Source organism: Scyliorhinus torazame, chromosome 8 (assembly GCF_047496885.1).
Source record: "Scyliorhinus torazame isolate Kashiwa2021f chromosome 8, sScyTor2.1, whole genome shotgun sequence".
Taxonomy (NCBI): Eukaryota; Metazoa; Chordata; class Chondrichthyes; order Carcharhiniformes; family Scyliorhinidae; genus Scyliorhinus; species Scyliorhinus torazame.
Genome location: NC_092714.1, coordinates 101,629,903 through 101,643,841, shown reverse-complemented (window position 1 = coordinate 101,643,841; position 13,939 = coordinate 101,629,903). Strand labels below are relative to the sequence as shown.

Here is a 13,939-nt window from a genome sequence, read left to right as displayed (position 1 = left end):
AACACCACCATGAGCGGGAGCTGCCAAATATGCGACCACTCACTCCATGGCCTCCACCTGAAGTCCAAAATATATCCATTTCAATGTGCACCGAGCCCACCAGGATGCCAGGGCACGCCGTCATCCCTGAGATGTCCTTGGTCCAGGAGTTGATCAACGGGATCCATGTCACAGGCCGCTCTACACAAACCGAATGGGGTTCCATTCAATGAACGTGCAGCTGGTGTGTGAGCATCAGATGTACATCAAGCATGTCTGCACCTGATACCTGGGCAATGTGCATGATGCCCTCATCCTGGCACACTCGACGGTTCCTGGCTCTTCAAGGCACACCCCTGGCTGATGGTTTGGCTCCTGGGTGACGGGGGTTATCCGCTGCGGTCGTGGATGATGGCACCTATCCGGAGGCCACAGACCGACGTGAAGACGTGTTACAATGACACCCATGCAACGACCAGGGGCATGATCGAGTGGTGCTTCAGCATCCTGAAGATGCGGTTCAGGTGCCTGGATCGCTCTGGAGGGGCCCTCCAGTATGATGCTGAGAGGGTCGCCCACATTTTGCAGCCTGCTGCACCCTCCACAATATCGCGCAGCAGAGGGACGACATGTTGATGGGGAGGGTGAAAGCCAGTTCTTGTCCGATGAGGAGAATGCGGGGGAAGGCGAGGACAGACAGGACATGGGGCCTGGGCAGGTATGGGATGCTGTACTCATGTGCGCCAGGGCCAACTTGCACGGGACGCTCTGATGGACTCCAGGTTCACCGACTGGGGGTGGGGGGAGGGAGACTGGCCTGGGGCACGGGCAGCACACCCCAACACCACACCCACCCCTACCTCCACCCCACACCCGCTGCCACTCCCATCCAACACCCAACCCCTCCCCTCACCCACCACTGCCCTGCTACTCCCTCTGTGATACATACCTGCTGCACCATGGGGTACGGGCCTGGGTTGGCAGTGGCACTGGGTTTGGTCCATGGATGGAGGATAATACCAACCCACTCTGCGTTGAGCGCTGGTGTTCCGTATTGTTTGACAACGTCTGACCCCTGCCCATGGTAGCACTTTCCTTTGCCCACCTGGGTGATCCCTGCGTGCGAGTTGGCCATTCCATCACATGGTCCCATCTATTCTTGGGGTGGTGGTGGGGGAAGGATGGAGGATGGGGGTGGGACACTAGAACGGTGAGCGCTGGCTGAACCGCGGCCACCGAGCCAAGCCCACCCCCCAAGGTCCGCCCATTCTTTGGGACGGGGTTGGTACCAGGGGCACCATGCATATTCACCCTGGCCCACCCTGAAGAGGTCATGCAGTTTTTTCCTGCATTGCTGGCCAGACTGGACAGTGTTGCTGATGGCGCTGACCACCTCTGCCACCTGCACCCAGGCATGGTGAAAGGTGACGGCTGGCCACCTACAAGGTAGCCCGCCTCTCCTCCACGGCGTTCAGCAGGGTCTCAAGCTCGGCATCCGTAAAACAGGGTGCTGCTCTCTTCGCTGCCATCTTGTTGGCTGGGATGGTTTGTGTGGGGAGTGAAGTGTGTATATGTAGCTGCAGCTTGTCAGCCTCCTGAGTGTCAATCACAAATCTGGTGAATCCTGCACCGTTTCTCATTAGAATCGATTGCGCTCCACGTGGCGCTGGTGCTAGCCTCTCAATGGTCGCTGAATCAGTCCAGGTGCGGAGCCAGTTTTGCTGTCGTAGAAATCCACAAATCCTGTCCTGGTGTCAACACTCAGTCTCAGGAATGGAGAATCCTGCCGCTTGTTTGTAATTGGAACATGTTGTTTCAAACTTAACACGAAATTTAACTGAGTTACTGATCAATCTTTCCCAATGGATCTTTTACTATTACACTACTAATTAACCCTGTCTTATTGCACAATACTAGATATATAATAGCTTTATCCCTACTCCTTTCCAGATCAAACTGTCACAAAAGTATTCTACTAGCTCATCTGCCAGACCACCTTTTCCAAAATAATTGGCCCAGTCTACATGAAGACTGTATGCCTCTGTACCAAGTTTTCATAATATCTTATTTAATGCTCTGTCCAATGGTATAACTACTGTTAGGGAGCATATGAACTACTCCCACCATTATTCTCTGACAGTTGCTATTCCTTTATATCCTGATTTTCTAAGCCAAGATCCTTTCTCACTAATATCCTACTATCATGTTTCATTATCAGGGTTACTCTTCTGCCTTCCCTATTTTGCCTGCGATTTCAACATGCTGTGTACCTTGGAATATTTATTTCCCAACCTTGGTCACCATTTAACCATAGGCGCGATCTTCCCAACAGGGCACAAAGTCGCCGAGTGAGTGCATTTAGGTGCACTCGCAATGCTGAGGAACACCTGGCTATTCAATGCGACTCATTTTGAATAAGGGGCCTGAATAGGGAACGCATGGCTGAAGCCTCACATAGCCCCATTTTTTACAATGGGTGTTCCGCTTGCCGGAACTCCCCATTGTAGCGAGAGATCGGGATGCCATTTAAAAATGGCATCCCGATCTCTGAGGCCCCGAAAAGAATCTCCAACCTCCCCCCCAAATATGGGAGTGTCCCTGCCGCCCCCGCCCCCCCGCGCAACCCCGGCCCAACTGCGCGCGCGAAAATACCAGCTTGAAGTGCCAACCGGGCACATTGGAAATACCCACGCCAGCTGTCAGTGCCATCCGGGCATCTTGGCAGTGCCAGGGTACCCAGGTGGCACCAGCAGTGACAGAGCACAACCCTGTCTAAAGGGCATGCAGCTGGGGGCTTTCAATCCACTTTGAGACCCCCAAGAACGCCATTCCATCTGGTCCCCATTTGTGGGGACCAGTACCAAACGGCGCCTGCCTGAGGTCCTCGAGGCGACGGGATTGACTCCCAAAGCCTCAGGTTCCTCAGGAATCGGCACATTAGACTTCCGGGTGCGGCGATGACCAGCTGAGTCGCACGTTTCAGCAGCTCCCGGTGAAACGGACTTTTGGGCTCTTGATAGGAGCCCGCACGGCAATTTTGACGGCTAAAAACACTGTGCGGTAAACCAGAAGGGAATCCCCCCTGGATACGGATGAAAAAAGGAGGAGAAAGCGGCCGGATTGCAGTGGATCCTTTAGAACAGCGACAAGGAAGGCAAGCAAAAACCAAGATGGCGTCGGAAGGTGGCAGTTTAACATGGGGCCCTGAACAACAAGAGTTCTTGAAATGCTGTGTGGAAGAGCTCAAAAAGGAAATGAAGAAAGAGCTGTTGGCCCCGATACTACAGGCGATCGAAGGGCTAAAGGAGGAACAAAAGACCCAGGAGCGGGAGCTTCGGGTCGTGAAGGCAAAGGCAGCCGAGAATGAGGACGACATACAGGGCCTGGTGGTGAAGACGGAGATGCATGAGGCACATCAGAAACGATGTGTGGAAAGGTTGGAGGCACTGGAGAACAACGCAAGGAGGAACAACTTGAAGATTCTTGGTCTTCCTGAAGGTGCGGAGGGAGTGGACGTCGGGGCATATGTGAGCACGATGCTGCACTCGTTAATGCGAGCGGAGGCCCCGGAGGGTCCGTTGGAGGTGGAGGGAGCATACCGAGTGATGGCGCGAGGGCCGAGAGCAGGAGAAATTCCCAGAGCCATAGTGGTGAGATTCCTCCGTTTTAAGGATAGAGAAATGGTCCTTAGATGGGCAAATAAAACTCGGAGCAGTAAATGGGAGAACACGGTGATCCGCGTTTATCAAGACTGGAGTGCGGAGGTGGCGAGAAGGAGGACGAGCTTTAATCGGGCCAAGGCGGTGCTTCATAAAAAGAAGATAAAATTTGGAATGCTGCAACCGGCAAGACTGTGGGTCGCATATTGAGGGAGGCACCACTACTTTGAGACGGCGGATGAAGCGTGGACTTTTATTGTGGAAGAAAAACTGGAATGAGCGGGTTATTAAAAAGAACGTTTGAACAAAGTGGTGGGGCGAATGTGGGGGGCGAAGAGGGGGGTTAAAAAGGGGGGAAAGAGGAGTTTTATGTACTAATCCTGCGATGTGGTAACTTTTCTCTCTTCCACAGGTGGTGATGGGGGGAGGAGGGGAGGTGGAGGAGATGGGGCGTTGGCCATTGGGGGCGGGGCCAAGGGAGAAGCGCGGGCTTGGTTCCCGCGCTATGATAATCATGGCGGGAATAGAGAAGCAGGAAGGAGGGGGCGTCGCACGGTGCGAGCCGAGGTCACGGGGGGAAGCCGAGGTCGGCCAGAGTTTGCTGACTTCTGGGAGCAACATGGGGGGAGTAATTACGCTAGCGGGGGGTCTAGCGGGGGGGGGGGGAATTACTGGGTTGCTGCTGCTGGAGAGAGGGGGGAGCTGGTATGGGAGGGGATGGGCGGGGGGGCACCGCCTGGGGGAGATACAGCTGCGTGGGAACCGGGTGAGGAGCTGGAAAAAGGGGATGGCTAATCGACAGGGGGGTGGGGGGGTAGGAAGCCCCCCAACCCGGCTGATCACGTGGAACGTGAGAGGGCTGAACGGGCCGATAAAGAGGGCACGGGTACTCGCACACCTTAAGAAACTTAAGGCAGATGTGGTTATGTTACAGGAAACGCACCTGAAACTGATAGACCAGGTTAGGCTACGCAAAGGATGGGTGGGGCAGGTGTTCCATTCGGGGCTGGATGCGAAAAACAGGGGGGTGGCTATATTAGTGGGGAAGCGGGTAATGTTTGAGGCAAAGACTATAGTGGCGGATAACGGGGGCAGATACGTGATGGTGAGTGGCAAACTACAGGGGGAGACGGTGGTTTTGGTAAACGTATATGCCCCGAACTGGGATGATGCCAATTTTATGAGGCGGATGCTAGGACGCATTCCGGACCTAGAGATGGGAAAGCTGATAATGGGGGGAGATTTTAATACGGTGTTGGAACCAGGGCTGGATAGGTCGAAGTCCAGGACTGGAAGGAGGCCGGCAGCAGCCAAGGTACTTAAAGATTTTATGGAGCAGATGGGAGGTGTAGACCCGTGGAGATTTAGCAGACCTAGGCGTAAGGAGTTCTCGTTTTTCTCCTATGTCCATAAAGTCTACTCGCGAATAGACTTTTTTGTGCTGGGAAAGGCGTTGATCCCGAAGGTGAGGGGAACGGAGTTTACGGCTATAGCCATTTCGGATCACGCTCCACACTGGGTAGACTTGGAGATAGGGGAGGAAACAGGAGGGCGCCCACCCTGGAGAATGGACATGGGACTAATGGCAGATGAGGGGGTGTGTCTAAGGGTGAGGGGGTGCATTGAAAAGTACTTGGAACTCAATGATAATGGGGAGGTCCAGGTGGGAGTGGTCTGGGAGGCGCTGAAGGCGGTGGTTAGAGGGGAGCTGATATCAATAAGGGCACATAAAGGGAAGCAGGAGAGTAAGGAACGGGAGCGGTTGCTGCAAGAACTTTTGAGGGTGGACAGACAATATGCGGAAGCACCGGAGGAGGGACTGTACAGGGAAAGGCAAAGGCTACATGTAGAATTTGACTTGCTGACTATGGGCACTGCAGAGGCACAATGGAGGAAGGCACAGGGTGTACAGTACGAATATGGGGAGAAGGCGAGCAGGTTGCTGGCACACCAATTGAGGAAAAGGGGAGCAGCGAGGGAAATAGGGGGAGTGAGGGATGAGGAAGGAGAGATGGAGCGGGGAGCGGAGAGAGTGAATGGAGTGTTCAAGACATTTTATAAAAAATTATATGAAGCTCAATCCCCGGATGGGAGGGAGAGAATGATGGGCTTTTTGGATCGGCTGGAATTTCCCAAGGTGGAAGAGCAGGAAAGGGTGGGACTGGGAGCACAGATCGAGGTAGAAGAAGTGGTGAAAGGAATTAGGAGCATGCAGGCGGGAAAGGGCCCGGGACCGGATGGATTCCCAGTCGAATTCTATAGAAAATATGTGGACTTGCTCGCCCCGGTATTGACGAGGACCTTTAATGAGGCAAAGGAAAGGGGACAACTGCCCCCGACTATGTCTGAAGCAACGATATCGCTTCTCTTAAAGAAGGAAAAGGACCCGCGGGGGGTCCTATAGACCTATTTACCTCCTAAATGTAGATGGCAAGATTCTGGCCAAGGTAATGGCAATGAGAATAGAGGAATGTGTCCCGGGGGTGGTCCACGAGGACCAAACTGGGTTTATGAAGGGGAGCCAGCTGAACACGAATATACGGAGGCTGTTAGGGGTAATGATGATGCCCCCCACCAGAGGGGGAAACGGAGATAGTAGTGGCGATGGATGTCGAGAAAGCATTTGATAGAGTGGAGTGGGATTATTTGTGGGAGGTGTTGAGGAGATTTGGTTTTGGAGAGGGGTATGTTAGATGGGTGCAGCTGTTGTATAGGGCCCCGATGGCGAGCGTGGTCATGAATGGACGGGGATCTGCATATTTTCGGCTCCATAGAGGGACAAGGCAGGGATGCCCTCTGTCCCCATTATTGTTTGCACTGGCGATTGAGCCCCTGGCGATAGCGTTGAGGGGTTCGAAGAAGTGGAGGGGAGTACTTAGAGGAGGAGAAGAACACCGGGTATCTTTGTATGCGGACGATTTGTTACTATATGCGGCAGACACGGCGGAGGGGATGCCAGAAATAATGCGGATACTTGGGGAGTTTGGGGATTTTTCAGGGTATAAATTGAACATGGGGAAAAGTGAGTTGTTTGTGGTGCATCCAGGGGAGCAGAGTAGAGAAATAGAGGACCTACCGTTGAGGAAGGTAACAAGGGACCTTCGCTACCTGGGGATCCAGATAGCCAAGAATTGGGGCACATTGCATAGGTTAAATTTAACGCGGTTGGTGGAACAAATGGAGGAGGATTTCAAGAGATGGGATATGGTATCCCTGTCACTGGCAGGGAGGGTGCAGGCGGTTAAGATGGTGGTCCTCCCGAGATTCCTCTTTGTGTTTCAGTGCCTCCCGGTGGTGATCACGAAGGCTTTTTTTAAAAGGATTGAAAAGAGCATCATGGGTTTTGTGTGGGCCGGGAAGACCCCGAGAGTGAGGAAGGGATTCTTACAGCGTAGCAGGGATAGGGGGGGGCTGGCACTACCGAGCCTAAGTGAGTATTATTGGGCCGCTAATATTTCAATGGTGAGTAAGTGGATGGGAGAGGAGGAGGGAGCGGCGTGGAAGAGATTAGAGAGGGCGTCCTGTAGGGGGACTAGCCTACAGGCTATGGTGACAGCCCCATTGCCGTTCTCACCGAGGAACTATACCACAAGCCCAGTGGTGGTGGCTACACTGAAGATTTGGGGACAGTGGAGACGGCATAGGGGAAAGACTGGAGCCTTGGGGGGGTCCCCGATAAGAAACAACCATAGGTTTGCCCCGGGGTGAATGGATGGGGGATATGGAATGTGGCAAAGAGCAGGAATAACGCAACTGAAAGATCTGTTTGTGGATGGGAAGTTCGCGAGTCTGGGAGCGCTGACCGAGAAATATGGGTTGCCCCAAGGGAATGCATTCAGGTATATGCAACTGAGGGCTTTTGCGAGGCAACAGGTGAGGGAATTCCCGCAGCTCCCGACACAAGAGATGCAGGACAGAGTGATCTCAAAGACATGGGTGGGGGATGGTAAGGTGTCAGATATATATAGGGAAATGAGGGACGAAGGGGAGACTATGGTAGATGAACTAAAAGGGAAATGGGAAGAAGAGCTGGGGGAGGAGATCGAGGAGGGACTGTGGGCAGATGCCCTAAGCAGGGTAAACTCGTCGTCCTCGTGTGCCAGGCTAAGCCTGATTCAGTTTAAGGTATTACACAGGGCGCATATGACTGGAGCACGGCTCAGTAAATTTTTTGGGGTGGAGGATAGGTGTGCGAGGTGCTCGAGAAGCCCAGCGAATCATACCCATATGTTTTGGTCATGCCCGGCACTCCAGGGGTTTTGGTTGGGGGTGACAAAGGTGCTTTCAAAAGTAGTGGGGGTCCTGGTCGAACCAAGCTGGGGGTTGGCTATATTTGGGGTTGCACAAGAGCCGGGAGTGCAGGAGGCGAGAGAGGCCGATGTTTTGGCCTTTGCGTCCCTAGTAGCCCGGCGCAGGATATTGCTAATGTGGAAAGAAGCCAAGCCCCCGGGGGTGGAGACCTGGATAAATGACATGGCAGGGTTTATAAAGCTAGAGTGGATTAAGTTTGTTCTAAGGGGGTCGGCTCAAGGGTTCACCAGGCGGTGGCAACCGTTCGTCGAATACCTCGCAGAAAGATAGATGGAATGGAAAAAAGAAGGCAGCAGCAGCAGCCCAGGATCGGAGGGGGTGGGGGGGGGGGGGTGGGGGGTGGGGTGGGGGGGGGGGGGGGGGGGAGGAGGAACGAGAAGGACTCTCAGGGTTGTTAATATATACTGTATAATATGTATAGGTCGTTGCTACAGATAATTAGATATTGGACTATTAAATTATATTTTTGGAGAGTGTTACTTGTGATAAGGCAGCTGCCAATTAGGGTTAGTTTTCATTTTTGTTATTTATTATTTATTCATTTTCTGTTTATAAAATAGGTCATTGTTATTTGTGTTGTTATAATATTGTGTAAAGGAGGCACAATGTACTGTGTTGGTTGACCAAAAATTTTCAATAAAATATTTTATTTAAAAAAAGGAATCGGCACATTCGGGTAAAGCTTCCTGCCTCGCTCTACTATGCAGATTTGTTAAAACGCGATCCCGCCATTGTGGGCGGGATTCCCATTGCAACGTCTCGCGAGATTGCGGGAAGAGTATGGTCCATGAAGAAAATAATAAAATATAATATTGAAGTCACTGATTGTGACTTCCAAATGTCCCCTTACATCAAAGGTGGAAGAGGGACTGGTGGCGGGACTGGGGGCCCCGAATGGGCTGGAGGAGCTGATCAAAGGGATAGGAAGCATGCAGGCGGGGAAGGCACCGGGGCCGGACGGTTTCCTGGTCGAGTTCGAGAAAAAATATATGGACCTGTTGGGCCCGCTGTTAGTTAGGACCTTTAATGAGGCAAGGGAGGGCGGGGCTTTACCCCCGACGATGTCCCGGGCACTGATCTCCTTGATCCTGAAGTGGGACAAGGATCCCCTGCAATGTGGGTCTTACAGACCGATTTCCTTGCTAAATGTAGATGCCAAGGTGCTGGCGAAGGTCTTAGTCACGAGGATTGAGGATTGTGTGCCGCAGATCATCCATGAAGACCAGACGGGGTTTGTGAAGGGGAGACAGTTGAACGCGAATGTGCAGAGGCTTTTGAACGTTATCATGATGCCGGCGAGGGAGGGGGAGGCGGAGACAGTGATGGACGCTGAGAAAGCCTTCGATAGGGTAGAGTGGGGGTACCTGTGGGAGGTGCTGAAGAGGTTCGGGTTTGGGGAAGGGTTTGTCAGGTGGGTTAGGCTGTTGTATGAGGTCCCGATGGCGAGTGTGGCCACAAATAGGAGGAGGTCCGAGTATTTTCGGTTGCACCGAGGGACGAGACAGGGGTGTCCCCTGTCCCCCCTGCTCTTCGCACTGGCGATTGAGCCCCTGGCTATGGCACTGAGAGAGTCGAGGAACTGGAGGGGGTTGGTGCGGGGTGGGGAGGAGCATAGGGTGTCGCTTTATGCGGACGACCTGCTGCTGTATGTGGCGGACCCGGTGGGAGGAATGCCAGAGGTAATGAGGATGCTTAGGGAATTTGGGGACTTTTCGGGGTACAAGCTCAATATGGGGAAGAGCGAGCTGTTCGTAATTCAGCTAGGGGACAAGGAGAGGGGGATTGGCAAGCTCCCACTAAAAAGGGCGGAGAGGAGCTTCAGATATTTGGGGGTCCAGGTGGCCAGGAGCTGGGGGGCCCTGCATAGGCTTAACTTTACAAGGCTGGTGGAGCAAATGGAGGGGGAGTTCAAGAGGTGGGAGGGGTTGCCGCTGTCCTTGGCGGGTAGGGTGCAGTCAATCAAAATGACGGTGCTCCCAAGGTTTTTGTTCCTGTTCCAGTGCCTCCCCGTGTTTATCCCGAAGGCTTTTTTCAGGCGGGTTAACAGGAGTATAACTCCGAGGGTGAGAAGGGTGATCCTGGAGTGGAGTAGAGATAGCGGGGGGGGGCTGACGCTGCCCAACCTCTGTGGGTACTACTGGGCCGCCAATGCGACGATGGTGCGCAAGTGGTTGATGGAGGGGGAGGGGGCTGCATGGAAGAGGCTGGAGACGACGTCCTGTGTGGGTACAAATCTGGGGGCGCTGGCAACGGCGCCGCCGCTGCTCCCTCCAAGGAGGTATACCATGAGCCCGGTGGTGGTGACGGCCCTCAAAATTTGGGGGCAGTGGAGGTGGCATAGGGGGGAAGTTGGGGCCTCGGCGTGGACCCCATTACGGGGGAACCACCGGTTCGCCCCAGGAAGAACAGGTGGAGGGTTTTCGGGGTGGCACAGGGCAGGTATACGAAAGTTGGGGGACCTGTTTGTGGACGGGAAGTTCGCGAGTTTGGGTGAGCTGGAGGAGAAGTACGGGCTCCCCCCGGGGAACACCTTCAGGTACTTACAGGTAAGGGCATTTGCCAGATGGAATTCCCGCGGCTATTGCCACACACAATACAGGACAGGGTGCTCTCGGGGGGGTGGGTGGGAGTGGGGAAGATCTCGGAAACTTACCAGGTGATGCAGGAGGAGGAGGAGGAGACCTTGGTGGTGGAGTTGAAAGGTAAGTGGGAGGAGGAGTTGGGAGAGGAGATAGAAGAGGGGACGTGGGCAGATGCCCTAGGGAGGGTGAATTCTTCCTCTTCGTGCGCGAGGCTCAGCCTCATACAGTTTAAGGTGCTGCACAGGGCACACATGACCGGGACAAGGATGAGCCGGTTCTTTGGGGGTGAGGACAGGTGTGTTAGGTGCTCAGGGAGCCCAGCAAATCACACCCATATGTTCTGGGCATGCCCAGCGCTGGAGGAATTTTGGAAGGGCGTAGCGAGGATGGTGTCGAGGGTGGTAGGATCCAGGGTCAGACCGGGCTGGGGCTCGCAATATTTGGGGTGGCAGAGGAGCCGGGAGTGCAGGAGGCGAAAGAGGCTGGTATTCTGGCCTTTGCGTCCCTGGTAGCCCGGCGAAGGATTCTTCTTCAGTGGAAAGATGCGAGGCCCCCAAGCGTGGAATCCTGGATCAGCGATATGGCAGGGTTCATTAAATTGGAGAGGGTGAAATTCGCCTTGAGAGGGTCGGTACAAGGGTTCTTTAGGCGGTGGCAACCGTTCTTAGACTTTCTGGCAGAACGATAGACATTGGTCAATGGCAGCAGCAGCTCAGGGGGGTGGGGGGGGGGGGGTTTACTTTATTTTTGTTTATGTTATTTACACTGGAGGGTCTGAGGGGGTGTATACACCTGTTGTGTTAAGTTGGGGTGTTAATGTTAATTTATTATTTATGTACAGGAGGGAGGGGTTTGGGGGGTTGCTTTTTTAGATTGTGTTTTGTACTTAACCCTGTTGGGTTCTTTATTCTTTCTCATTTTGTTGTTGATATTTTATGGTAACCTTTAATAAAAATTATTTGAAAAAAAAAATACCAACTGCTAAGTCAACATCTGTTACAGTAATTAATACCTATTCTGGCAACCACTTTCAGCTGATTGACAGATAACTGCCACTGCCAGGCTTTTTTCAAACCAGCTTGCAGTTTTAAAGTTTCAAACCAGAGTCTGGCTGTTAATTTAAATTATATCTTGAGAAAAATGCACCAGAAATTATGACCTGTACTAAATTCCAATTTACCACTTGATCGTCATTGGGGCTGGTTTAGCACACTGGGCTAAATCGCTGTCTTTTAAAGCAGACCAAGGCAGGCCAGCAGCACGGTTCAATTCCCATACCAGGCTCCCTGAACAGGCCCTGGAATGTGGCGACTAGGGGCTTTTCACAGTAACTTCATTTCATATTCATTCATTGCACTCAGGCCTCATTGTCACAGGCATCCACCCTGTGCCCCACTCTCCACCATAGTGTTTAAAACATAGAAAGAGGCCACTTCGCCTGCCATTTCTCTGATGGCTCCTTGCTAGAGCTAGATCCTCTGTCCTGCTAGGTCCTATAACTATATATTTTCCTCTAGTTCAAAAATGGATCCATTTTTCCCTTGAAAAGAAGCAATACTCTCAGTCTCACAAGTTTCCTCTGGAAAAACAATTCAAACTGTCTATTTAAAGGAAATTTCTCCTACCTCATCTTTCCCGAATTCTCTGATGGCTCCTTGCTAGAGCTAGATCCTCTGTCCTGCTAGGTCCTATAACTATATATTCTCCTCTAGTTCAAAAATGGATCAATTTTTCCCTTGAAAAGAAGCAATACTCCCAGTCTCACAAGTTTCCTCTGGAAAAACAATTCAAACTGTCTATTTAAAGGAAATTTCTCCTACCTCATCTTTCGCGACTTCAGTGACAAGTTTAAATTCAATTCATGGTCTGTCAGTGCTGATTCATCAACCAAAAGAAATAGTGGGGCAGCACGGTGGCACAGTGGTTAGCACTGCTGGCTCACAGCGCCAAGGTCCCAGGTTCGATCCCGGTTTTGGGTCACTGTCCGTGTGGAGTTTGCACATTCTCTCTGTGTTTGCGTGAGTTTCGTCCCCATAACCCAAATATGTGCAGGGTAGGTGGATTGGCCACCCTAAATTGCCCCTTAATTGGAAAAATTGTATTGGGCACTCTAAATTTATTTTTAAAACCCCAAAGAAATAGTAATTCCCTATTCATTCTGGTGGAACCTATCGTATTAAAAAAAACTCTATAAAATCCCCTCTTAACGCTTAGCGATTAAATATCTTGACCTAACAGATATAACTTATTTTTAAATTTAAATATGCTGATACTGTACAGCATAGTCAAATATAAACTGATCTTGACAAGCACACAAATTATTTGTTTTTGCTTTAATTTGTGACCGCTCCATTGTAACAAGCTTTGCAATTGAAATGTTTTAATTCAAGTTGAGGTATGTTCCAGGCGTCTTGTGATTTAGGGTTTGCACATTTCTCTGTGTGGTGTTGAAATATTGCACTTTTCTTTGCAGAGCTCCCAGGACTGCACTGTATGGAGTACATTCAGAGTCTTCAGCAAGAGGCACGGCAAGCTCTCAAAGAATACGTGAAAACAATTTATACACAAGATCAGACTCGCTTTTTCAACCTGATCATTGCACTTTCCATGCTCCGATCCATTTGTGCGGGCGTCATTGTTGAACTTTTTTTCAGACCCACTGGCAATATAAATATAGAGGACAAGTTGCTGGACATGCTGTGTGTCCATAGCAAGGCTCAAGCTACAGGGAAAACGAGTGCATAGTAACTGCTGGTGTTACTCAATGCGGATATGCTGTACAATAGTCTATTTAAGTTATTTGTGTTTTTTGCAGACAGTATTTTTGTAAAATATATGGTATATTGCTAATCTTGAATTGAATGTGATTTGTCATGAATAAATGCAATATTATTGAGATTCACTGAACTCTCATAAACTTGCTTAATCTTCCAGTGAAGCATGTTGTTTTTCTTGTTTCGGTATGGGAATATTTAATATTTTGTGACATTATTTACCAAACTCTTCTTCATCTCTTGCAACCATTATCTAGTCATTTTGACGACCTGCACATTGTACCTTGACCTTGATTCTTCACGTTTGTATCCTAATAATAAAAGAATGTGCTTTTGTGTTGAGGATAATATATAGCTGACAGTGGATAACACAGTTTTGATCTGGCTGCTTGATAAATGTTTGTTACAAACCGAGAAAGAAAGAAAACGTGCATTTATGTAGTGTATTTCGCGTTCTTAAGATGCCCAAAATACTTCATAGACAGTAAATTACATCAAATTTACAACACAGGAACAAGTCATTCAACCCAACAGGTTGATGCTAATATTCATGCTCCATGCAAGTCCCCTCCAACCTTACGTCATCTGACCGTACCAATATATCCTTCCATTCCTTTCTCTGTCATGGTCTTAT

General features: G+C 51.0%; 1 protein-coding gene across 1 annotated transcript in view; it reads left to right on the top strand.

Annotated features, from left to right (window-relative positions):
* Positions 1–13,583, top strand: part of LOC140428013 (nuclear receptor subfamily 0 group B member 1-like) — a 35,027-nt gene extending 21,444 nt beyond the window's left edge. The window contains exon 2 of the mRNA XM_072513961.1: positions 13,005–13,583. Within this exon, the coding sequence (XP_072370062.1) occupies positions 13,005–13,276 (272 nt within the window). The 3' untranslated portion in view covers positions 13,277–13,583. The remainder of the gene's footprint in view (positions 1–13,004) is intronic.
* Positions 13,584–13,939: the final 356 nt, after the last annotated feature.